The sequence below is a fragment of the Gouania willdenowi genome, chromosome 21 (assembly GCF_900634775.1).
Source record: "Gouania willdenowi chromosome 21, fGouWil2.1, whole genome shotgun sequence".
In the NCBI taxonomy this organism is placed as follows: Eukaryota; Metazoa; Chordata; class Actinopteri; order Blenniiformes; family Gobiesocidae; genus Gouania; species Gouania willdenowi.
Window position 1 is genome coordinate 13232860 of NC_041064.1, and position 27766 is coordinate 13260625.

Below are 27766 nucleotides of genomic sequence, written 5' to 3' on the forward strand. Positions count from 1 at the left end.
TATTTTTCCCCCTATGGAATAAATTAATGTTTAATGTCCCGGAAACGACATTTCATGCCCAAATGAAAATCTTGTTAAATGGTATTAATTATGACTTGGAGCACATCACAGCCCCATGTGTCTTGTATTTGCGATTAGGGATTCATGTCTTATCAAATATCTAATTAATCTCCGAGACATCTTTTGTTCAGTTTCACTTTATCGGGGGGGTTTCCAAGGGGCTGCGCTCACAAAGGTCCCCGAATATTTATTCTAATTGTCCAAATTAACTGCTTTCATTTGCATACCAATCGGAGGAGCCAGAATAAGGATGTGGCCTGTTTTTTTTTTTTTTTTTTTTTTTTCCTTCAGCAGATTCATACATGTGATGGGAACATTTTTTTTTTAAGACATGAAAAAAAGGGCCAAGAAGTCACATGCAAATGTTGCATTATAAAAGCACTGAACAGCGCAGTCAAATGGTGGCTGAGTTTTATTTGAATATCATTGGCCAGGCATTGAAAGGGTTCAAGGATGCTTTCTGGTTTCTTTGTGCTGAGCCAGTGCAGCGTCCGATTCTCAGAGAAAAAGCAGAGGAATAATTACAGCCCGGATTCAGAACCAGGGAAAACATCATGGAAGAGAGGAACCAAAAAAAAAAAAAAACTGATCCCGATTTATTCCCCACTTATTTTTGGAAGATGTTAAATTGGCCAGAAAGCAATCGAGGAAAAATTATTTCCACTTCCTTTTGTCAAACAGACGCATGAAAAGAGCGGACAGGATAACCATTGTAATCAAACGCAAAACACTTTAGATTTATATTCTTTTAAATAATACAACCAGAGCAACAAAAACAATATTTTGTAAAACGGAACACATGCTATTACATTTTGAAAATATAATATGGACCATGTACATTTAGTTTAATTTTTTTTTCAAAAAAATTTAAATAAATATTTTAATATTTACTTAACTTTTGTAATTGTTCAATTCAATTGTTAGTAACCGTTTTTATGGTGAGAAAAAACCCAACATAAATGTGGTTCATTTAAAGAAAATAACAGGGAAATACATTAATCTAATTTGTTAGACTGGATTTTTTTTTTGTTTTTATGGAGGAAAAACCCCCAACATAAATTTAGGTTTTATTTAAAATATATAATAAAATTTGTTGTAACCGTTTTGTATTTATGAAAAAAAACAAAACAAATATGGATTTCATTAAAATAAAAATGAAAAAACAAAACAACTTTATAATTTTTCCGTTTTTATTCTGAAATTGTTTTTACAGTCACGATGCATAGGGTGATATATTCCCCTCAAAAACAATGTTTTTGAGGGGAATATACACACAATGATAAAATCATACACACATCACTGTTGTTCAAATAACGATTACACTTCACAGGGAACTGATAAGCAAGGATATCTAATTTAATTCCAATCTCCAGCATGAACAGCTTCAGGGAGCGCTGAGCAGCTTCTAGTTATTTTCTGTCCATTGCTTCCCTCTGCTGGACAAACATGGGATCACTGCACAGATTTGTGTTCAAAAGGTATTTAAACACAGACTTAGTAGCACCTTTTTTCTCTGTCGTGACTTCTCCTCCTCTCTTCCCTTTCTCTACTTCTGCTCCTTCGTCCACTTTTGCTCCTCTCTCCATCTCTGCTGTGGTGTTCGTCTATTTTTTGTCCACTTCTGTATTTCTCACGGCTTCTACTCCTGTCTAAAGCAGACCTGGAGCTGCGGGGCCTGTGGCCGTCCCTGCTGTTGTGCCTCTGTCTCTTTGGGCTGTGATTGGGACTCCTGCTCCTCCCTCTCTTTGTCCGTGTTTGTCTGTAATCACCAGACTCCTCTTTAGGCCTCTGTGCGGCGTGAGGGCTGGCTGACCTGCGCCTGTGTGAAGAAGCCTTTTTCTGACTCTTGACTCGCTGCTCTCTCTCCGAACTGTTATCACGATGGGAATCTTTCTTCTTTTTGTTCTTTTTCTTTTGGCATTTGGACCTGCTCTGACTGTCCGAGTCTGAATCACTATCAGAGCTGCTGCTGCTGGAGGACGATTCACTTGAGCTCTCGCTACTTTCACGCTTTTTCTTGTGGTTCTTTTTGTTTTTCTTCTTTGCTTTTTTACTCTTCTTCTTTTTGTCTTTCTGCTTCTCTAAACGGTCTAGTTTTCTGGAAAAGAAAAAAATATTCAGTTAAGTTTGTACAAAAAATTCCACTACACTTCCTTTAAAATGTTTAGGAAGAAAGGGAAACATTATCAAAATGAACTAAAATACCATCATATAATGTATATTATTGTTTGTAAAAAGCACCAAAGTTTTTTTGTGATTAAATATGCATCATAATTTCTTTCTCAGTATCATAAATTGAAGGCAGTCTTTGTACTGAAAGGATTTATTATATTTTCCACATATATATATAAATACACATAGAACAATAAACAGCAAGCATGGCATCAGGTTTTAGTATACACAGGGGTTTACATTTGTTTTCTTCACTATACAAGAAAAGAAAAAAGTTGACATCCTTTAAATGCTGGTGTCTTTGTAAATCTAATCCATTTGTTCCATTTTCTATCAAAATCCTGATTTCTTTTAAGTTTTAAACAGTAAGAATTGTTTTATTACCTGAGAAGTTTCTGTTTTTGCTTCGTCGTCAATGACTTCAGAAATTCTACCTCGGGATCTTCTTCTTCTTCACTTGATACATAATTCTGTTTAAAGCACACAATATTGATTTATTTCCATCATGTAAAGTTTAAAATAAAACAAATTAACATCAAGAAATAACAACAAAACAGTATCGGGCATCTTAACATTTTTACACATCTCAGTTTACATGAACAAAAAAACGTAGGAATAACTATAAACTTATCTAATCCTACCCCTTTACTTTTTTCTAACTTAAATGTTAAAGTTTCAATTTACTAAGAATTTGAAAACTATAATGTGAATAAACAATCAATGCAATATAATACTCACATTAGAAACCATGCAATCATTGTTTTTTGTTTTTTACATTAATCATACCTCCTTTTCAAATAATGTACCATATCCCGCAACTTTTTTATTCCAAATATAAAGCAATTTAGAAAACGATCAAAACAACAAAGTATAAAAATGTACAGCAGCAGCCCAGGACGTACACGAGCTATAGTTTGTGTTCTCCGTCTCAAGGGTATAACATACACGTGTGTGATGACAGTGTGAGGCAGACAATTACCTGCGATAGATCGCAAACAGTAGAATTCCTCCCAAGGACACATCTTTTCAGGGCAAACCCACTGTTTCGCATCTCCGCCATTAACTCCGAGGGGTGCATTGACGGACCTGTTGGCACAAATCATAGCTTCAGAGTCCCATTGACGCCCGGGACCCAGAGCGTCCACTATCTCCACAGCGAGAATTTCACAGGCGGCTTTGTTAACAGAATGGGACATCAAATCAACTCACTCCACTTCTGGCTGAGCAAATCACACAATATCATTCTCTGCCAAAGCAGCAGTTAGAGGAATCAGAATACACAATAATTACACTTTTTTCCCTCCCTGCACCAGAGGGGGACCATTATGGCACTCCACCATCAACACTGCTGACTGGACTCTTCTGGGGTAAACATTATTACTTTAACACTCAACTCCCTGATGACATGAGTCAAAAATCAGCTCAAGGCTCAGGAAATAAACTGTCGGTGACCCAGCTGTGATATATGGAGAGAACAAAAAATTGGAAACTAATACTGAGCACCCTAAGGTTCTGGCTTATTTCCTGTAATGAATAACAGCCGCATAGTTAAATGCACATTTAGATACTCGTTTCCAATTAAAAAACTCAGATTACGTACATAAAATCAGCACATACAATAGAAATGCATTCAATAGGGGTGTCCCGATAAAATTTTTCCCCTTCTGATACAATATGAATAATACAGCCTTCTTGTGGGTCAATACCAACATTAATCTGATATCAGTGTGGATCATACATACTTTCATGACTTTTTTTTTCCTTATTCCATTTATTCCATATGGACATCACAATTACATTGGTGAGTGTTTAGTGCATGTGCTAATTTACACCACCTGTCCACAGGAGGCTTTTAAAAAGGTTAAAAGTAACACAAAAAACATGAAAGTTAGGAGGAAATGTGCACTGCACAAAACATTGCAAAAAAAAAGCAATATTCAAAGTTAAATACAGCAGTCAGTTCATTTTTTAGCATGGAATGTTGGAAAAGTGATATTACACCAAGGACAACAGTTATCAACTATAATGAGAAAATCTGACCCATTAATTATTAACCAATGGGTTACATACATTTTAACCTTAAACATACAAATATTCTACAATTGAATTAAATTAATAAAAAATACATCGATACATACACTATGTATAATATTGGAGCTGTTGGATGCAGCCTTGATATAATCAGATATTTTTGGTATTTGACCGATATCAGTATTTAATCAGGACACCCTTAACGCTTTAATTTATATACGCAAAATCCTCTTGTGTACCTGCTGCCTCCTCAGAAGCGACGGCGCTGGCATTGATGCCTGACAGTCCAAAGAGAGGACACTCTCTGTCCGTGTTCACGTGGCCCCATTTGTGACATTTGATGCATCTCACGTTGCGCACCTAGAATGTTTGAACAAAGAACTAGTCAATACTGAGAACGAGCGCTGTTCCTCATCATAGAGAACAGAAAACAACAGAAAGGGCACGGAACAAGGATTTATTTTTACTTGTTAGAAATGTGTGTGTGTGTGTGCTCCAATCTGTCAGCTTTTTTATATCTGTCTTTTCTTTTTAAAGAGTAAAGAAAACATTGCATTTTACTTTAAAAAAAAAGAGAAAAAAAGAAAAAAATCTCTCCAGTTTAGTTTATTCTCCTAGTTTTGATTCTCTCATGTTTACACACAAGGTTATCAATAATCGGGCTAGCTTGTTGCTTTCCACCAGTCACCCACCTGAATTCCAAATGGCTGATCTCTGATGTTCATGTCATCCTTGGCGTACCTACAGGGTAATTATGAAAAAGTTCAAAGAGGATTGGAATAACACTGGGAAACAAAAATGTACATAAGAAGAAAAAACAAACAAACAAACATTACTTTTCTCGAGGAGCCCCCTTCTGCCACTCAAATTTGCATTCTTCCTCTCCCTCCTGAAAAGTAAACAGATTTGAAAGACTTTGGGTTCATAAAAATATTGCTTTAGACTCATAAGAACAATAATTTAATGAATTGCATTTGTTTTCCAGGGTGACATTACAATGATTCTCGGCCTACAGCATACATCATTAAATTTAATAAGGCACACATTTAGCGCATACTTAGATCCCTAACAGAGGCAGTTTCAAAGGTTTTCAAACCAGGAAACATTAAGCTTTATACAAATTTCACAGTTATGTTTAATGCATGTTCTAGGTTGACGCACGCCAGGTGTTGGAGATAAACACTAATTTGAGTGTAAGGTTTGTAATTTTCTTTACCTCTTTCTTCTCCTCTTCATGACAGCAGGAAGTTACAAAAGGGAACAAAAGAAAGAGCATTAAAATATGATACTTAATTTCTTGAAGATTAATCATTCACACGTGTTCTTTGCCGAGTTTTATTTACCTTTGGACGCTCCAGGTGGGGCCTCGTACATGAAATTAAGGCCATTCTTGACACGATCATCTCCCATTAACACCCTACATATAAATAATAAAAAAAGGTTGCTTTTGTGTGTGTATGGATTCATCAATATATAATAATAAATACAAGATAATGTATTCAGCGGTTTGCTAATGTATTAATAAGATGTGATTTAATTTGATAAATGTTTCATGAATTAAATGAAAGTCTCTCATTTCTAACAAAACCAGCTCACAAACTTTAAATATGGGTATGAAAATTGACAAAATGATACCACTTTTTCCCAATGATAAAAAGCCTATTTGTTAGGTGATAATCAAACCTGTTGTTGTAGGTGTCCTGTTCCTTCAGATAAGCCTGCATGAGATCCTCTTGCTTCCTTTTGTCGAACGTTAGTTTCTGTTCTGCGATCCATACCTATGGAATAAAGTGAATAGTCACACTCAAACAAAGCAGCACATGAATCAGTTTAAGTCACAAAAAAGCAAGACATGCAACTTCATTTATTGAAACATTACCAGAAACAAGATGTTGGAACATTCTTTATAAAAATAAGAAATAGAAATGTAAATGTTAAGATGAATTATACAAACATGATATTGGTAAATAGACATTTGGAAATTAATTCTCATTATTAATTCACAAGTGGTTCGAAATCAGAGGCAGATAAACATGCACAATACTTGATACAAATTCCAAAAACAGACTGTAATAATAAATGTATTAAAAAGGAACAAGAAAAAGAAACACGCAGTGTGTACACTACATTGTCTATCATTTACTTAATTCAACAATGTAATATACAAAATGAGGCAAATAATGCCTTTATATCTTCCTAAAACAATGTTTTTTTTTCATCCCTTAACTCATCTGTTTATTCACTTTTTAGACATGATAAAATCTAAGCAACTAAATACTAAAAACCCAGTTAACATCTAAACATATTAGTGATCAGTTAGAGTAGATCTACAATGAGCTTTATTGTCAATAAGTGCTGTAATTTATATTTGTAGCTACGTACTGAGCTGGGCTAACAGATCATGAGCTATTAGGTTGCATGCTAGGCTCGTCAGAAATCATAGAATGAAGCTAACAATTCGCCCCTACCTTCTTTATATTTGACTTTGACGCAGGATGAAAATCCTTTTTACACATGAAGTTTGCGAATGACTTCCCCATGGTTGCTTACGGGTAAAGCTAACTGACTGAGTAACACAGCACAGCCGATAGAAGCCGTGTCTGCTAGCTTAGCTTAGCTTAGCTTTAACAGCAGGTAAACAACTCAGAGAGGAAGTTGCTTTCAGGTTGGTGTAATGGACATGCGCTGTGCTCACGAGCGGGAGAGAGAACTATAAACACACTTTCTTCTGTTGATTATTGTTTATTATTGGATTATTGGTTGTTATTTTGCTATTGAAAGAGACCATTATGTCTCAAAATAACTTCACTAATCAATCAATCTTAATTTGTATAGCGTCAATTCACAAGACACTTCACATAAAGCAGGTAAAAAACCTTATTGTTTGTTATCTAATAATAATAATAATATCTTATATAATAAATTATTATTTTTAAATATTAGAATATTTAATTAAAAGACTGTCATGTGGGGTGGAATTGCTAGCTAAAAAATTGAACCCTGCTCCTTTATCCGTGCTTGGGACTCTGAGAACCTATGATATCATCATCAGCAAAGGAACTTGCTTTATTCAAGAGAACCTGACATCATCAACAATTTATTAACATTGAGCTGTTCTGCCAAGCTGCATTTAAGAAATAATTTATTAACGGTATCATTGCATTCCAAACAAATCCACGGTTGCACACCCTTGAACCAAGCAGCAGCCATGTTGAAAGTCTCAGTTCTGTCTGATCCTGAACCGCAGAGATATTTGAGCCACAGACCGACAGACAGACAGACAGACAGACAGACAGACATAGATTCCTTGCTTTATAAATAGATTGAGTCAGCATCACATAAGGAAAAATAATAACAAAACATAAATTAGAGAAAATGTAAATGGTTTGATAATTTCACTTGAATAAATAAGCATTCCGAGCATCGGCTGCTGAATATATGTTGGATTATCAAGCTAAAAAAAAAAAAAGAAATAAAAAATACACAAAAAAGTGATATTCACGGAGTTCTATTTTCTAAAAAATATTGCAATTTTTGTTGTTGTCTATTGATAGGGTAGCTAGTTAAAATGGTCAAGTCAAGTCAAGCTTTTAATTTATTTATTTTTTTAAGTTAATTTTTAATCCAAGCACAACCTGTAACAGTAATTCTTTAGATGGGTAATTATTTTATTCTATTTATTGGGTATATGGAAAATGAATATACTTAATTTAGTTATGGATATGTAAAGTCAAATTCAAAATATAATATCTATCTATCTATCTATCTATAAAGCAAGGAATCTCTGTCTGTGCGTCTGTAGCTTTACTAATAAAGTGGGAGGGGCTTGCAATCTTCCAATTCTATTGTGTACTGTATATTGAATCTCCAGCTGTTCACACATTGACTGCAATATGATGTATGTTAAATAAAGTTTAAACTTGAACCGTCAGAAAAAAAAAAAGAATTATATTTGCACTAGGAATATATAGTGGAAGGATAATCATTGAGTCAGGCGCATTTACGTATCAATAGACACTTCCTAATAATAAAGGCTTTAGGTAGAAATGACGGTTACGAAGCGAACTTCACTCCGTGACGTCATGTGTCGTTTGTGTTTCCGTGTCGCGGGTCAACAACCAGTCCAGAAATGAAACTAACGAGAAACAACTACTGAGTGAATTAGGCAGCGCTGTTCGGTCACCACAGAGGTATTGGTAACATATAGTACTATTAATATTTCTATAGTTAGTCATTATTTAATTAGTATTGCTGTGTATACACTTTGGTTTTAGAGACCACCATGGCCTCCATGCAGCCACAGTCCTGTGACACATTCGTGGTTTGCCTCCATCAATCCACCAAATGGCTCAAAGCTGCCACTGAATAATTGTTGACAAAGTGCCTGATTTCATATGCAGTCGAGCCCACATTTTAAACGTAAATATTGTTGACGATCAGGTTCATTTAATCGTGGCATCCAAAATTGTGATCACAATTAAAATTTGATTAATTGTGCAGGCCTACTTAGAGGAAAACAATACAAAAGTGGCACATATTGTGCAGCTGCTTGTTAATACATGTGTCTTTGTGGCTTTTTTCAATTTATTTTGAAATAACATTATCAAGATTTATATCGTACATAGCCATTTTGGGAGAAAATTTGGTGATGTGAGTTTTGGTCCATGTCGCCCAGCCCTAACGTGATGTGATTCTGCTTCCAAAGGCTTGGACTGGAGAGGGCTGCTACAGCTGATAAAGCTGTGGAGGTGATCACTGAGCTGCTGGGGAAACACGGACAGGGAGGATCCTGCATGGAGGACGACAGTGGCTTCACATACCACAACAGCTTTCTCATTTCAGACAGGACGGAGGCATGGCTGCTGGAAACATCAGGGAAATACTGGGCTGCAGAGAGAATAGAAGGTAATCACAAAAATTGATCCACTGTTATATTGTGACATTCCAACATGTCAGATTACAGCAGTGATTCCCAACCCTTTTCAGGCCGTGACCCCATTTTGATATCATACATTTCTGGCGACCCCAGGACTATCTTTTTTCTTTCTAGAATTAGTTTTTGATCATGTTGGTAAAGTGTGTTACAAATAGAGAGTAGTCAGGATTAAAGCACAAAGTGACAAGATATTTTTATTCGAACTGGATTTATATTTGAGAAAGTTTAAGTATAGAATACAGTTATTGGATATTTATTGTGTGTGATGTGTTGATTTCAAAAAGAATAATAATTAAAAAAAAAAAAAATAGAATTATAATCAATAGATGTTTTTTTTCTTTTTACCAATTACGAGACATTCCAGGTGACCCCAAGGTTGAAAAACACTGGAAAAACTTGTTATAATGGGAGACAAAAAGGGGGACAATCAGAGTCCCATGAGTGTGAAATTATAGTCAAAGTTAATCTCTTATTTCTAATCATTTAAAAATAATAGACATAATACCATTTAAAACAAGAGCACTCAGAGTTAAGTGATCCAGAGTCAATATATTGATCCATATACCCTCCAAAATTTAATGGATTCATCAGTGGCGTAAGGTCGGTCTTGGATTAGTTACAATTTTGTAGTACTTTTGAAATAAAATTGCAAACAGACAAACAAACCAATAAATGCCTGTGAAAAACTATGTCATTAAATTTCAGTCCATTAACTATAAACTTAATCTGTCCAAAAATGAAGAAAAGAAAATGCCTTAAAGGACCATTTTAGTATAAAGATGCATCAAGAATTTAACTTAACACAACATTAAAGTTGTGATGCATCAGTCGTTTTAGTAATTGAACGTTTGCGGAACATTTTAAGCAGATTGTTCTTTGGACTTGATGAATCATTCATAAAAACAAGCAGTGTATAAAAGCACTTTCAATAATCGTCCAACAGAGGGCGCCACCTGTTTGTCAAATCAGCATTTTCAGCAGCCATTAGGATTTGCTGCTTTGGAATCAGTCTTCATGAAAAAGATTCCATATTCATTAATATTAACAATATTGATCCTTTCCTAGGTGGATATCGCAACATCTCTAACCAGTACGGCATAACAACCACGATTGACAAAGAGCATCCAGGAATGAGGGCGTACGCTCAGAGCAAAGGCTGGTGGGATGCAATAAAGTTCAACTTCGCCACCGTCTACTCTTTCACCACGACAGCCAGAATAGAAGCTTCTGGAAGCTGATACTGTGAGGGAAAGAGGCTGTTGGAAGCAAAAAAAGGTTAGTTAATAATAATAATAATGAGGGCTGAACAATTTTAGAAAATAGTGTAATTGCAATTTTTTCCCCCTCCTCAAATGTTCTCCTTGCAATTAATCCATCTGTATTCTGAGAAATAACATCAGACTCGGGGGCATGAGGCTCTGGGAAACTGGTTCTGCACGGTTTAATTTTGCAGTCCCTCCACTCACATAATGTTGGAGTTGCTGCTGTCCTCTGTAGGTCACATTAATGCTGAGGCAATGATGGAGATCCTGAGAGACAAGGACAGCGGCATCAACATGGAAGGCATGTTCATGACAACAGGAAGTATGGTGTCAGTGGTACCCACAGAACCCACCCTGCCAGGTGTCCATTATTTTACAGCAACTCCAGATCCTGAAAAGTGAGACTCAGACTTTCACAGTCTTTAAAAGTAGCATTCAGAATACATTAAACACTGGTAATATGTTACGAATAGACCTTTTTTTCTTCTTCTAAAAACAGGTCAGTGTTCAAACCCTTCATTTTTGTCCAAAATGCTCTGCCTCTCAAGGAGACGTCCTCCCCAAGCTACGGTTCAGACGACCCCGTGAAGAAGAAACCTCGCTTTCAGAGCAAACCTGACCGTAAACACCAGCTATTTGTCAAACACAAAGTAGTGGCGGCCATCATCGACTCCTATAAGGTCTGCATTTCTATCTGAAAACTTTCATTTGTTTATTTAAAGTTACCCACGCTCATTTTTTAAATGATAATCAAACAGATTTTGCTCCAATAAAAGTGGAAAAAAGGTTGAAATTGCTGCTTGAAAGTTTGTTTTCATTTCCACTGTAAATCCTCCATTTGTTGACATTTTCTTGCATTGCATTGTGGAATGGGAAGTCCTGTAAATTGATTCATTAAGTGCCTTTACTTCTTTCATTTTTTTTTGAGCAAATAATCTTAAATGTATTGATCAATGAGGCCTACACTACGTCTCTATCTGATTAAAGAGTGATTGTGGGGAGCAGCTTTAAGCTTCATTTTGACACTTTGTTTTTTGGTGTAGGACAGAGGACAGAAGATTACAGAAAACATGAGGAAGCTTGAGAAGAACACAATGGAAACAATGGAGGAATTTCTTTCACATGGTGTTATGGAGCAGGAATGTTTGGTGAACCAGTTCTCTACTTCAGTTCAGGAGGAAGTGGCCGTCTACAACACCCACTAAAGCAACCAGCACACAGGCAGAAACAGTAAACAAGCACTGAATGGTAGTGACCTTTGAGTTTGGTACAAACCTGTTTCTATGATTAACACTAGAAGATTATTTTAACAAAAGCGTCAAAGTCACACGTCCAACGTTGGAAAGACCTGAAGCAGAAATGTGTAAAATTCAAAAAGAGTTTTATTTCACACAAAAATCCAGTGTACAATGAGCAAAGTTGAATGTTGTATTCAAACAAATTCACTACATTTTTGTCTGCAAATTTTACACCTTGTAGCAATTTAAGCCTCGGGATTTAATATTGTGTGTAAGAAAATGACTTTTTCTGAAATAAAAACATTATAACCAGATTAGTGCCACTGGAACTACATCCTGCATTTTTTTTTTATGTTAACACCTTTTCAGTTAAAACAGTTTAAAAATAAATAAAAATAATAAATGGTATTTAATGGTATAAATGTTATTCTAATTAAATACCACTTTTTTTTTTAAAGTGCAAATGCTGCATAGCAAGTTAAGTAGGTTTAGCTTTGCCCTTTACTCCTTTATTGAAATGTTTGTACAACACTGTACTTCACTCACTTAAATTGTAATAAAACAAAGCGGAAAAAAACTTTTTAAAAAGCCTGAGAAAACAAACAAAGTTTGTTTAATCACCTGACATTTATATCCCTCTTAGTCCAAGAGATACTGGCACATGTTCAGATGTCATTACAAACTATGGATTGACAATGATTTCACTCTACTGGCATAAATGGACACACCATTTCCAAGTGACACTGTAACAAATCAACAGTTCCCACTTTATAATGCCCAGGGGCATTTTAGTGATTCTGAACACTTTAAACAACACAATCTGGTATGGCTTATTATTCCATGTCATTCCCCCTGTGTAGGGACGAATTTCATCCTTGGGAAGAAATAGTTTCAAGTGATGAAGTGGTAATGAAGGCAGCTGTCTTTGAAGTCGTATTCCTGCTTCAGGTGCTCTAACACCCCCCCCTTCTGTAAACGAATCCCGTACAGCACGGCCTCATCGCGGTCCTGAGAAAGACCCGCCTTCTGTAGCCAGTCCACCAATTCACATCCAAAAAAACAGTCCACAGCAGTAGTTATCTCACATCTGAAAGTACAAAGATACAACCAAAATGTCTATTTACCAACTACTATTGTAGACACAAGATTAAATGAGGAACCGACGTTTACACACAGCTAAACTGCTGTGTCATCACTTATAATCAAGATTCTAATTTTTGTGAGTGGCTGCCACAAGACTTTGCTTTGCATGCCTTTCCTTTAAAATGCAACGAGTCACACACAGCAAGAACCAAGACCAGCGAAGTTGGTCTTTATAGTTTGCGACCTTGCACAACTTTCCACTGTGCATACATAAACTAGCATATGGAAGTGTCCTTATGATAAAATTAGGGCAGGCTAATTTCTTTGTGCCAGAAAAGAATTCATTGAGACAGATCTGCTCCGACTGAACAAAGGCTGTTTACCTTTAACGACTACAAGGCTGGTTCTGTCAACAAAACCACACGACAAAAGACTCAACACATTGTGCTCACCCTCTTCTCTTCACAATGTCACGAACACATTGCTGTTTGTGGTAAATGCTGAACTGGATGCAGGTCAACCTGACGTCGTCGGGTAGATCCGTCTGTGACTGCTGATTTAGTTTCTTCCGACAGCACAGACTGTATAACCTAATAAACAAAGAAAGGAAAGAATAATAAAACAGTCTTCCATACAACATTGTCCTGATACCACTTTTTTTTTTTACTTACAATACAAAACCAATTTAACAGTCATACATACTTTTATTACTTGTTTATTACTTGTTTTAGTGATACAGAACAAGAGTCATCAACAGTAGGGAGGGGAAAAACAGGCATTTATTATCAACCAGTGGGTTACATCCATTTTAACCTTAAGCCAGGGTTTAAAGCAAAAAAAAAAAAAAAAATTTAATTTTTGTTTTTCTATCATAACAAGTCTGATTTATAGGTCTGTTTTTAAGGACAAATGTCAGCGCAAAAGGAGGAAATAAAATGTATGTGAGACGTGTGAGGTTTTTTTTCTTCATACATTTAAGTAGAAGCTATCAAAGGACACTGGTGTACTTTGATGTGGCTCATCTACACTGAAATGACAAACAATTACGTACATCTTCTTGTGAACTGAGACTCATTCTGTTCTCTGATTGGATAATCTGCTTGAGAAATATAAACATATATAATGTGGACATCATGTCCATTGTATTTTTAATTAAGAATAAATCTACTTTAAACTTTTGATTAGAAAATTATCTGGAGACACAGATAAAAGATGTATAGAGGCCTTCTCCCAAAAACCGCGAGTCCATGCTGACATGCTAGGTTAGCTCGAATAAACTGTTTATTAAAATTAGACCCACTCCACTCCAGACCCCATCTCTCAGATCAACTTGTGTGCGTCAATGGGCTGTTAATAGTCACGCTGATACCTGCTGAATATGGGCATGTGGAAGCCTGATAACATCGGTTTGGTGCCGAACAAGACCCGCGTGTCACAGAGTTATTACCTTCAACGTTTTAGTCGCCTATTAAGCCTGATAATAAAATGTATGTTTAGTTTAGTGTTAAATAGCATACCCTTAGTCCGCCAGCTTGTTAGAGGCATAATTTATTATATATATCTATATATATATAATAAATTATGCTATATATATATATATATATATATATATATATATATCTATATATACAGATGTTGTGGTTTCCCATGGCCGTAAAGGCAGCTTTCTCTGCCAATGTTTGTCTTTGTTTACATGTGTTCTGCGTGTTGATTGGCTGGGAGGCTGGTGAAGGGCGGGCGGGTATTAAGCAAGGTAAATGTCAGAATAAGACCATTGTGTTTGTGTCTTTATTTTGGCGTTGACCAAGTCCTACAGTAGTCGGGTTGTAACAACTTCCATTAAAGGCTGATGAACCTTTGATGCGGCTCGAGTCACATCATTACAGTATTTTATTCATTTTTTGTGTATGAATTGACGGAAATCCGTCATAGAGACGGAAAATTTTAAACCCTGCCTTAAATTCTACAATGGAATAAAATACATTAAAAGAAAAATAGCCTCGTCAAAGCCAATAAAAACAATATATATTATATCACAGATTTTAGATGCAGGCCGATATAATCCGATACGAATTTCCTTCACTTATACACAGATTGTATATTTGATTTATGCACCAAACGGCAGAAAACACGATGATTGTACATTTTCAACAAGATGAAAGTCAAGCAGCCAACAAGGTAAGACAAAATCATTAAAGGTCCCATATCATGCTATTTTTCACCCATATCCATTTGTTCCAAGCTCCCCAAAAACATAGTATTTGAGGTTTATTTTCCTAAATCTCGCCCGTTTTCCAGAGTTTTAGCCTCTGAAAAGTCACTTTCTGAGCAACTCTACACAAACAGGCTGATTTGTGGCCTATATTGCATATTCATGAGTGGGTGTGTCTATAGTCAGGACACTGACTTCCAGAGGATGTCTGTCCTCCTTCCACCCACTGCAGCTCATGCTGCTTTATAAACGTGGGGGCGGGGCATTCGCCGGTACATATGTAGAAAATACATGCATAGCACTGCGCAAAGGATGCTGAAATGCTCACCTTCGTGGAAGTGTCTGTTTACATGTCAATCACGACAGAGAGCTTCCTGGAGGCGCGGCTTCTCCAGCTTCTCCGTGTCAAATTCGTCATCAAAGTAAGAACACGTCATCAAATTGGAGCGAGGTATTTGTGCTTGCCTTACAGTAAGAAAGGAGCAAATCACCCTCTAACTAATGATTGATGAATCAATGAAAAAAACACTTTGGGCATGTGTATGAAGCCCATATAGCACTTTTATCATGTTTAAAGCATAGAAAAGTTGACTTGGCTTAACATGAGCTCTTTAACTAATCTTTTAAAAACATTATATATTAAAATACTTGATGTGTATTACTGAGTTTTGGAGCAACTGTAGTTAAAGTAGGTAATCCCACATAGGTGTATCAATGCTCCCCAGCTTTAGTGTTCCACAAATTAAAAGAAACTAAAGGTTTTTACCTTCTCTTGAAAGGCTGTATGATCAAATGCTTGTCCAGCCCAAAAATAGCAAAGGAAAGAATTCCCTGTTAAAAGAAAGGATAAAATATGACACCTGCAAAATCAGGTTAGAGGAAAGGAAAGCTGTTGCATTTCTAACACTAACCTGACCGTAGTTTGTCACAGCACAGAAAAACAACAGCTCTAAGGACAGTCGACCAGGAGAAGTGCTCAACAGTAACCACAGGCAGCTGGACACATTCTAGAAATATAGGAAAGATACGGCTTTTACTCTGCTCGCCATCAAATTCATATCGGCCCTTTCTGTGGTGAGGAACATTTTTGCAATGTACTGTATACGTTTTATAACTTTTGAATATAATCATATTTCAATGACAGTAGTTCCATCTCTGTGCTTAAATGTGGTAGAAGCACAATGGACACAATGGAAATGTGAGGTCATATATTGATAATATATTATCTTTACCCCAAAGCACAAAAACAAATTATATTTTAGTCTTTTTTTTCATTTACATTAAGTTAAAAAAACAACAACAACAACAACAAAAAAACTACTGGCCTTTTAATTAATCTTTTGTGTTATTTTGGTATGCAGAAAAAAAAGTTTATACACACAAAGTTATACACACAAAGTTTATACATGCCTCACTTTTGAGAAATATCTCAAAAGTGAGGCATCTACTGTCCAAACCTGATCTGGAACTGGTCATCCATGCTTTTATTTCGTCCCGCATTGACTACTGTAACTCAGTTTTTACCTGTTTTAATAAGTCGACCCTGTGTAAACTCCAAATGGTTCAAAATGCTGCTGCCAGACTTTTGACCGGTACGCCCAGAACATCACACATTACCCCGATACTTTCCTCCCTGCACTGGCTCCCTGTCAATTTCCGGATTGAATATAAAATACTGGTTCTAACATTCCGGGCTTTGCATGGCCAGGCTCCTCTATACATTTCAGACATGTTGTGTCCCTACACTTCAGGACGCAGCCTTCGATCCTCAGGTCAGGGTCTACTAAGGTTCCCAAAAACCAAATTTAAAACCAGAGGAGACCTGGCGTTCCAGGCTGCAGCCCCCAGACTCTGGAATGGTCTGCCCCAGTCTCTCCGGGAGATGAACTGCGTGGACACTTTTAAAAAACATTTGAAGACTTCGCTTTTCAAAAAAGCTTTTAGTTAACAAGATTTTATTTTTAATTTTTACTGCCCTTTTATGATGCTACACATGTGATGTAAATGTATGTTTATTGTTTCTGTGTACAGCACTTTGTGATTTTATCTGCGAAAAGCGCTTTATAAATAAATACTTACTTACTTACTTACTTACACATATCTTTATATTTCAGGATTCAAAAATAATTCACATTCTTTAACGCAATGTTGTACATTCAGATTCATCACAAAAAACAGTCATTGTAAAGAAAGCACTGGTGTCAATTTTGCATCTCAGAGCAGGAAATAACACAGCTCAGTCATTTGTCTCTGTATTGGTTGGCGAAGCAATAAATATAATGTGCAGGCAAATGAAGGCTTGGCTTGCTGTCACTGCAGAGCTGAAAGGTAGTGTTTTACTCACAGCGAGGTTGCTGACAGTCAGAAGCAGACACAACAGCACATGACGGGCCACTTGTCTGTCTCCGACCTGTTGGAGCTCCACGTCTTCCACTAGGAGACAGTCTGTGGATCCACAGCTGATCTCACAATGACCTGAAGGTAACACCACAGACCAAATAAAACAGTTAATCCAAACACTTACATCTTTACTAACCTCAAAGATGAGTTACATTTTAACAGTAAAAATAAAGTAAATCAATACAAACAAAAATATTTTTCTATTTGATCAAACGCTATTATTTCAAGATAACTGAAATAAAACTATTTTTTAAGCTCAGCTCCATAGTTACTTCCCATTTTACTTTTTTCCACTGTAGTGCCACAATATCTTTTGAAAAGTGTCACCTTTTTAAGTTTGTCCACTTTCAAAAAACAAAGACAATTAACACTTTTTTTAGACATGGTATCTTTCAGCCACAGTTGAGCTGCTGTAGACCTGCGTCTGGATCCAGTGCAGGGAGTTCCTGGATATTCAAGTAATGAATGGCCACGTTTACATGGGAGCTTTATTTCCTTGTTAAAGCAGAATAAAACTTAATTCCTCTTTAACCTGACCTTGTATACACTTAATTCCTAATGCTAATTTAACTCCGAATTAAACTTAATTCCGAATTAGGTGGCTGGTTTATTCCACTTTTAATTCTGAATTTAATAATTCCTCTTTCTTGTAAACAGCTAAAAACACCTAATTCCGCTTTAAGTTAATTCCGGTTGTTCTGCGCATGTGCAACTTGCGGCAATGACATAATCCAACATGGGGGCCCAGAATAAAGCCGACACTAATGAATAAGAGCCTTAAAGACATGGATATAATGAAAAAAGGGGATGGACGGAGGGATAAACATGCGGACATTAACACAGACACAAGGACTTATCACACACATGGAGATCAGCAAACGGAACAGGCTTCATTGGATGGGTAATACTAAGACCTGGAGACGGAATAAATGCGCCCTCATACTGCTACACAGGCTGTAATATCACCAAATTTATCATTGTAACAGTTGTTAGAGCTACTATCTTTACCAGGGAGCAACTATTTATTCCTGGTTATTGTTTTCCAGAGTTTTACTGGGCTTTATTTACTGGTGATTAAGTCCCATCTCTCTTCCGCTCCGTGAACCAAAGCGTGTTAATGTCCAGCTGTTGATTCAAAACTACATTCAAAATGGGGTGGTGTGTAGCTCAGTGGGTTGAGCGCCCGCCCCATGTACGGAGGCTATAGTTCCTCACCTGCAGCCGGTCCAGGTTCGATTCCCGGCCTGGGACCCCTTGCTGCGTGTCATTCCCTGCTCTCTCTGATCCCTTTCCTGTCAAGCAACTGTCATATAAAGGCCACTAGAGCCCAAAAAATCCTTTTAAAAAAAAAAATAAAAAATAAAAAAAACTACATTCAAAATAAAAGTGAAAACAGTTCTCATGTGTGGTCTTCTGTGTTACAGCCGACAATAAAAAGGTTTGTTGTGTGTTTCTCCCAATAGACGTGATCGACGTGATACGTCATGTTCTCCCCCTGTCCAATCAGAGCCTTCCCAACCCCCAGACCTAAAGCGGAATTAACTAAAGCCGAATAAACCGGTTTTCCATGTAAACCTCAGTTTGGAATTACTATTTCCATTTAAACACAAAGCAGAACACTTTATTTCCGAATTATTTAATTTGAAATAACTAATTACGAATTTAATTCGGAATAACTAACTATGAATTTAATTCGGAATAACTAATTCCGAATTAAAAAAACATCATGTAATCGTGGCCAGTGTCGCTATGAATCACAAACTATGTCAAATGCGTATGTGTGCGACACTCCGATCATTACAATACCTGCTAATGTGGGGTGTGTGTTGCCAACATTTATGGGGATGATCATGTCTGGCATGCGCTGGTCCGATGTGCAGCCACATGTGAGGCCTGTTAAGGAGGCAACAGTGAAGAGTTAACAGATTTAGTAAAAAAAAAAGAATAAAATGCAAACTATTCAATTAAAAGAGTATGAAACCAAAAAAGTGAATGTACAATCAGAATATGGCGTGTCAGTTTTTTGTTTTTTTTGTTTGTTTTACAAGAAATTTATTTATTCTAAATTGTATTTTCCGAAGCACCTATTAGGCTAACCTGTTTGTGGAGATAAAGCTTTTGTTTGCTTCGTTTGAAGAGTAACTAAACCCTAGGCAGCAAATATCAACATCCCCCACCAAAAAAACCCAGAACAAGGGCAATAACTCCAGAAAAAATTATTGCATGCTTCTCATTTTCGAACTCCAACAAGGTAACCCATGCTCATGCAAACATTTACCGTGATCGGCAGTGATTTATATAACAACATTCATACTTAACTTTAACAAACACAGTCTTAGGAGTGCTATAGTTACTTAAACATACTCACATGCATATGTTTTTTCAAGCCGAAAATACGAGAACTTAGTTAGTAGAGACCAGTAGGCCATGGGCTTTCAAGATGGCGACTTCCAACTACTATGGCAACAATGATAAGTCAAAACACACAAACTCACCCAGAATGAAAAAAACAAAACAAGGGCAATAACTCCGAAAATGAGAAGTGGGCACTTCTTGTTTTTAAACTCCATCAAGGTATTGGTTATCCTATCTTAAACAGTTTCTGAGAAAAGCTGTCCCCTTTAACTCAGACGGATGGAGCCCAAACCAATGACCCCCTTTCACTTTGTGGCGGGGAATAAAAAATACCTTGATTATGGGCAGAGGTCATGGAGCAGTTGAGAGACACACCCAGTTTATACTAGAAAATCTCCAAAGAACAATCTATGCAATGCTAACTCGCTACTCGCTTGTAGTTGGTTACATGCCTCATGAACAGAGTTTTGTGACAAAGTGGGGGCTTGTCCAGGATCGTTTCTGACTCACCCATTCACCTAATACAACACAGGAGCAGGGCATGTATACGGGTTTCTTTAAAATAGAGCTACATAACGATAGATTAGATGAGGGTTTTTAAAATCACTGATAGTCAGGTGTGCCGTGGGAAATTATTCAATTTCATCTGATTTGTCTAAAAAACATTTTTGAAAACTGTGCCGCTCCCTGTCCCCGTCTGTGTGCAAATAAAGCTACCTTAACTTGTGATATTCATAAAACTCTCTAAAAATACACATTAAATAACATGCAGTATTTTATAATTATAACAATATATGTATATATTATATAAATAACATTATATAAAAATACATTATATAAAACAAAACAATATTTAACAGACTAAAGATCAATTGTAGTTTTTGTTTGATTTGTATTTAAGACACTTTGAATGACTGTATATTGTTAATATAAGCTACAAAGTTTCATCTTTTTTTTTACATTTTCAATTGGTGGTGTCTATTGGGATTTTTTTTTCAATAAGAATATGTACCTTGGTTTAGATTACATAATGACATATATATATATTTTAATTATTTAAAAAATGTGTAAAGCATTTCTAGAGGTAGCAACAGCCTATGAACTTTCTCAATTTCTTGATGTGTTTTACAGTTCGAAGTTAAACAACACACTTTTGTTGTTTTGGCCTCTGGTACATGAAACTATGTGTTTAATAATATAAAAAACAGAACTGTTGAAGTCAATGCAACAAATATGAACATCAGTACCTCCATTTGGATCTTCAAATTGGCCGACAGGCTCGTACTGAGGCTGGTTTTTTGTATCCCTGTCCCTTGTCGGCTCCTCCTCTGGGACAAACAAAGTGTTTCCTTCTTCACTTCTCTTTTTTTCAGTCCAGCTTTCTCTACTGAGGCAAATCAATGAACCTCCGGTCAGGAGGACACTGAGTGAAAGTACAACCAAGGTGCAGATAATCTGTAAGACAAGCATGCAGAGAGAACGCAGACATCTGTGAGACTAATCCTCAAACAGGCAACATGGAACATGTCTGCCTTGCTCACCTGTAGTCTGCCATAGAAGAAGAACACATCCGTCTCACCATAGACTCTTTGACCCGCCAAGAGCAAAACAGCAGTTACCGACACGGGTACCCTGCAACAACATACAGCCTTTAAAATAGATAACAGCAACAGTTGATACTTTACACCAACAAGAGCGCAGAAAGCCTTTCAGTGCATTTTCTGTAAATGTCAATTTATCATTAAAACTTTAAAACACTTTATTTCATATGCCAAACTTTAAGGTTGTACAAATCATAACTAACTTAACTGTAATCTGTGAGTAGGTCAGCTCTGTGTAAAGTGCTCTTTGTACTTCTGATAAGATAATATTAGTCATGCAGTGTTGAATCCCAACCATTACAGCAGCACTGAACATACAGTAATAAGACATGAAGAAACTTGAAACAAGTCAGTAACTGAGCCAAATTAAATAAACCATTCAAACTAGTGCATTGTGAAGGCAGGTACTGTTGGTTCCCTGCTGCACACGAGTCTGGTTGCATTTCTATGTACCTTAATAAAATGACTCACCCCCAGCCTGCAATTACCAACATGCCCAGTGAAACCTTCAGATCATCAAATTTCTTCAACAGCACGACAGAGAGAGCGATTAAACCTAAAACACAAAGATATGCATCATCAGCAATACATAAATAATGGTTAAAGAAAAACACATTTCCGTGTTTTAGAAGAAAGTGTTGTTTATTCACGCAACTGGCACTGTATTCTCTTTATATTACCATGAAACATTGAGATTAGCTTCAAATTGCATAATAAGCTCTAATGGCACCAAAACCTCAACAAACAGTAACTGCAACCAAGTGCAAGATGTCGCAATCATTAGTTTGCTTTCATTACAAAACCCCTCTAACTTGTTGTCCACATAGTTTAAACTGAACTATTTTCTCACCATTACAAACACAAATTCAACTTAACACCTTTGTTATGACAGGGTTCCTACAGCTTCAGTCAAATTAAATTCAAGACTTTTTAGGACTTTTTATTGCCATTTGAAATTCAATTTAAGACCAACTGCACAGTAAACACAAGTGAGGAAGGAAAAAACGCCACATTCATTACATAGGGTTAAGTTACATTTTTTCCAGTGTCTAGTGCAGACGTGCAACTGGCAGCCTCCAAAGTCAACACACAAAAATACACAAACTGACAGTAAAATACACAAAAAACCACGAAGAAAATTCTTTGTTGGAAAAATAATTTTTGTTAAATTTACATTTCCCCATGTTGTTGAAGGTCCTGTTGCAACCATTTCACTGTTTTGTAGTTGGTTCCGCTGTTGTGATTGCGCAATGTTACGGTAAATTATAAAAACATTTTTAAACAAATGTTACCATTTATTTTGAAATGTGAGACCAATTACAATCATAAAAATGTGTTAAAATTTAAATAAAGACTTTTCAAACATTAATTTAAGACATTTTAATGACATTTAAGGCCTTATTTTTAGATTTGTGAATTCAATGCTTTTTAAGACTTTTTAAAAATCTGTGGGAACCCTGTACAATGAAGGAGCAACAAGCTTAAATTGATTACAATTGAATGTTTTTATTTTACTAGATTCTGATTAAATCATGTATTATTCATAGTTTGGTGTCATTTGATCACAGTTGGACCAACCAAGTCAATCAAAGACCAAATACACCAATAAAACTGTAAAAATTGTGTCATGGTGATAAACAACATTTCTTTGTGTGGTAACAATGACTGCATGGAGGGTTCGTACCTGGCCATAAGTAGGTACTGTAGAGCGAGATGCATAATATTGTGAAAATCAGGACCTGCCCAATGAAGTTGTCTCCTTTCACCACAAAGTTCCACACAATCAATGCAATGCAAGTTAGACACTGTTGACCATAACAAACAAACAAAAAAGCATTTACTCCAGCAGAAATGAAATAAATCTCATTTTCACCATCTGGACATAAACGTACCTGTGCAAAGAAGAGGTTCACAGAGAATATATGGGGCAACCTCCTTATTTTCTTACTTAAAAACATGACGACTATTGTCCACACCTGTTTGAGAAATGTTATTCAGTGCATTGATATGATAACACGATGCAACTTTAACTACACATACTGGTTTTCTCACTTCCTATGGTAGGTTAACTAAACTAAAAATGATACAAAGAACCAGACAAGAACACGTGAAGCACTATTCTAACGCTGAGGCTTTTACTTTCACGATCCTCAGAAAGGGGAACTGGGAAATTTGGTTTCGAAACTCGTGAAATGACTCAAAACACAGATTCTCTAAATACCAGTGAATTTTATCCTCAGCACGCAGGAACATTTTAACACTTTAAATGAGGTTGTCATTCCTTAAATGTGACTTTAGTTTAACAGATTAAAGAATATAAAAGAAAAGACAGATACAAGCCCATTTTTATACCAATGGCATGTCAGGCTGTGACTCACCAGTGCAACTAAACTCAATATACTGATGTTAAATCTGACGCTCTGCAAAGAATCCAATAAAAGCTGGGGATCCATTGACCTGATGGTGATCAACCAGGCTGTAACGTACATAATCGGTGCTGCAAGAAAAGTGCTGATTACCATCCCAGCGGTCACCTGTTGATAAAACACACAAACAGTGATTCACGAGGGGGAAAAATCTTATTATTACAATTTAAAAACATGGCCTTTGGAAGAAACTCACAACTTCTAGCTCTGTGTTGTAATAAATGGCGTAAAGAGCCACACTGGGTGCAGTGGGGAACACCCCGTAAATGAAAGCATAGTCAGAGAGACTGGATTGGTTCAAAGTGCTGTTGTGGCTGTTATCTAACAGGTCCACCATGTCCTTGCATATTAACGGCATCAGCAATCTGGAAAAGAAAATCAACAGACTAAGGTCATGTGCATGTAGCATTCCTGATCACTGAGAGGAACAGAACAGAATTCAGTCTGAGATAATTATTGTAAAAGAAATATTAGGATAGACACTAGGGCTGCACAATTAATTGAATTTTAATTGTGGTCACGATTTTGGTTGCAACGATAAAATTAACTTGATCATGGGTAAAATATTTACATTTAAAATGTGGATCTCTGGATCTGATGCATATTAAATTAGGCACTTTCTCAACCATTAGTCAGCGGCAGCTTTGAGTCATTTTGTGAATTGATGAGAGCTGTAAAGGCTCCCAATGAGTTGCATTTCGTGAAAGCGCTCTGTAATAGTGTATTTATTCAGTTAACCTTTTGTACATTTTAAATTCTTGGGTTAACTGATCTTTTTTGGTATAATTGTTATTTAAAGTTTTATTTTGCACTGTAAACTGTTCATATATTGTTTTTTTGAAAATGAGTGCAAAAGAAATACAGATTTTTCCCTAACATAATAAACTGTGATTATAATAGTGATTACAATATTGATAAAAAAATAATCGTGATTATCATTTTGGCCATAATTGTTCAGCCCAAATAAACACATTCTAAAATAATAATAATAATAATAATAGTTTTGATCCAAGTTCACTATCATTTAAAAAATATGTCCTGATTTTGTAGAAGTCCTTTAAAGCCATGTCTACACCATTAAGCACCTGTGTATTATGTTTATGGTTGATGAGTCATTTCACTGAGAACAATTACAGGTCTGAGAAATGAATGAGTCATGAAACCATTAACAGCAAACAGCATGTGGGGAAACTGGTTGCCTCCACAGAACAAAAGGAGACCTTATTATAGCAACGCAATGATTTCTAAACATATTTCAAATGTATCTTAATGACTTCTACTCACAGTTTAGCTGTGATGAGTAATATCAGCGTCCCAACTGTGGATTTGGTTAACTTCCCCAGCTGGCCTACCATGGAAAGGCCCAGATAGAACAAAGCAGCTCCTCCAAAAGAGTTGGCCAGACCATCAACAAACTCCACCATGAAGGGGGGAATGGTCTGATGCAGGGCGAAGTGAGCAATGATGCCAATGACGACCATAAATACGATGGGGTTCTTGATGACCTGGAAAATGACTCCTCCCACTATCAGGAGTTTATTCTGCTGGCGGTCTCCCTCATTCTTCCACTTCTGGATCTCACAGAGAGCAAAGCCAATGGGATTCAGCAGCATCAGCGACACGGGTGCAACCAGGTAGATATACTGCAGGTACTCTGGGTGAGTGCTCTTATAGAGGGCTTCCACTGTGGAGGAAATAAATAACCACAGCTGGATGGAACAGTAATCAAGCTGACACACCTGACTTATTCATGCTAGAATTCTGCTGCAGAATCATAGACAATAACAACTTGTAGATTTTACTGCTGGATAATGCACCGTCATGTACATTTCCCCTATTTAAATGTACTTCTATGAACACGAATGCACAAAAGAAAGGACACTACAAACTTATATTTCAATACTCGTTGAATCGGGCTGTAAATTCACATTAATATTCTATGTATGAGCGGATGTCAACACCCTCTAGGGGACCTTCTCAAAAGACCACCCCCTTTTCTAATAATTTCTAAATTTATTGGAACATAGTCATGTGATATATCGCTTTAAAAGGCAATTCAATGCAAATTACGTTGCACAATTTCATTTGTTTTCCACCGAGTCATTTCACTGAATTCTCGAGAACGTGGTACGTGCTATTCGGCGTGGGCCACGGGCCAGGTCGTAGTTCAGAACTAGTTTTTACTCTGTTCGAGATTATCTTCAAAGAGGACAGCTTTTCTTAGAAACCATTTAAGATAGTTAGTAATTTCATATTATGATGTGATAATATTTTCTTATGTATACATCTAAGTTGTTAGATTTAGGACATTTAGGAAAAGTTTGTGAGTTATAATGAGAACCAATTGGGCGGGGGATGATGATGACTATGTCTTCTTGTTTATCAATAGCATTACAATACAGCACACTAATTTGTACTAGTTAGCAAAGCATTAGATTCTATTTTTATACATTACAGACTATAATTATTGTTCTACTGTTTCTGTGTTTTGTACCATCCACCAAGTCAAATTCCTTGTATTGTTAAAAACTCCACTTGGCAATAAAACTTTTCTGATTCTGATTAAATACACATTAAACATGCATAACCCTGTATAATAGGGATGTACCGATACAACTTTTTCACTTCCGATATGATACCAATACCATTGCAGCCTTGCGTATCGGCCGATACCGATAATGATCCGATATGATATCAGCACAAATCATACATACATTTATTGCTTATTTTGTAGTGTGGAATGTTAGAAAAGGCTTGATTAAGTGATGTTACTCAAACAGAGAACAATAGTCAGCAACAGTAGGTTACTTTGTTGGAGTGTGAACCACAGTCACCTATGGATAGAAGGAAAATTTTATCGGTGATTTTAGATGCAGGCCGATAAAATCCGATATTCGTTTTCCGGCTGATATCGGACTGATATCGGATATCAATATCGGATCGGGACACCTCTACGGTATATAAACATTTAAATACCACAGCACCCAACACAAAACACCACTCAATACTAATTCAAAATAGTTTTCATTATAATTACACTTTTGGACAAATGTTATGAAAACATGAAAGCATATGATTAGATGAGCAGCATAACATTAAAGAAGGCTGAGGTGGGATAGAGAGCTTACCTATTGGATATCCCAAAGCAAAGTCATTGCTTTGTGTAGCAAATATGGAAAAGATCCCAGCTTTGCTGTAGCGGCTGTCAGGGCTGGCAACCATCAGTGTGAGGACACACACAATGCCAAACACTGACACTTTGGCAGTGAGGATGCTCCAAAGAAAAGACCAGGTGACATTGCTGAAGTCCAACAGCACCATGTTCTTGAAGAGCAGAGCAGGAAGAGCAAACCTGGAGACAAAATTCCCTAAACCTTTGGCCTGAGTGGAGGTGATAATGTTGGTCCTGCCTGCGATGTATCCGCACAGGATGATCCCAAAGCACTCCAAGAGAGCTGGGATGAGTTTATCAATGGACATGGTGGAGGTGAGGGATGGAGATGGCTGGTTCCCTGAGCTGTTGAAGCTAGAGGTTGTTGTAGTTTGGACCTCCATCATCACTCTGAGGCTCTATCGGCTGCTGTCACACCTGTTTTCTTCTCGCATTAACTCATGGTCCACAACTGCACAAAAAGAGGAACAACTTACAGCTTAAAATAACACTCTGTGAGTAGAACTACTCATTCGTAGACTTTGAATGGGCTAGTGCTCAAATATTAACTTTCACACTCGCCTCTGACGGTGCTTGTGTCCTCTTGACGTCCATTTCTGTCATGATACGGCAAAGTTACCGACAGAGAGCAAACGTTTAGCCGCCGGGCTCAGGGTCACATCCTGACACCCATGACCACAGTTTTCAGACCACCCTCCGACCCAAACAAACCGTAAGCCTGTCGTGTCGTGTCGTGTCGTGTTTATCAGTCAGACCTCATGGATGTTGTGTTCAGGGAACACTCTGCAACTTTCATAACCCCAGAATATTTTCACCAA

General features: G+C 36.8%; 3 protein-coding genes across 4 annotated transcripts; 1 reads left to right on the forward strand and 2 right to left on the reverse strand.

The window, feature by feature from the left end:
- Positions 1-1236: 1236 nt before the first annotated feature.
- cirsr (corepressor of RBPJ and splicing regulator) lies at positions 1237-7267 on the reverse strand. Its single transcript, XM_028437037.1, has 10 exons — positions 6732-7267; positions 5947-6041; positions 5607-5680; positions 5480-5493; positions 5100-5152; positions 4956-5004; positions 4503-4623; positions 3212-3318; positions 2617-2702; positions 1237-2158 (listed from the first exon to the last, which is right to left on the reverse strand). The coding sequence occupies exons 1-10, from the start codon at positions 6801-6803 to the stop codon at positions 1555-1557; spliced, it is 1275 nt and encodes a 424-aa protein (XP_028292838.1). The 5' UTR covers positions 6804-7267; the 3' UTR covers positions 1237-1554.
- Positions 6802-12033, forward strand: scrn3 (secernin 3). The gene is given in 7 exon segments (XM_028436160.1): positions 6802-6815; positions 8325-8453; positions 8969-9168; positions 10265-10474; positions 10697-10859; positions 10961-11141; positions 11505-12033. Coding segments are annotated over 7 exon segments (1059 nt in total). The 3' UTR covers positions 11667-12033.
- Positions 11826-27766, reverse strand: gpr155a (G protein-coupled receptor 155a). 2 transcript variants are annotated; one of them, XM_028435962.1, is made up of 16 exons: positions 27510-27764; positions 26905-27399; positions 25061-25460; positions 23973-24141; positions 23729-23884; positions 23243-23326; positions 23035-23155; positions 21822-21906; positions 21291-21381; positions 20997-21204; positions 19201-19287; positions 17339-17469; positions 15906-16001; positions 15761-15825; positions 13235-13372; positions 11826-12786 (listed from the first exon to the last, which is right to left on the reverse strand). In XM_028435962.1, exons 2-16 carry the CDS (start codon positions 27332-27334, stop codon positions 12591-12593), a joined length of 2457 nt encoding a protein of 818 aa, XP_028291763.1. In that variant the 5' UTR covers positions 27335-27399; positions 27510-27764; the 3' UTR covers positions 11826-12590. The 2 variants fall into 2 exon arrangements, with proteins under 2 accessions (XP_028291763.1, XP_028291764.1); XM_028435963.1 differs by lacking the exons at positions 15761-15825; positions 15906-16001 and having other exon boundaries at positions 12650-12786; positions 27510-27766.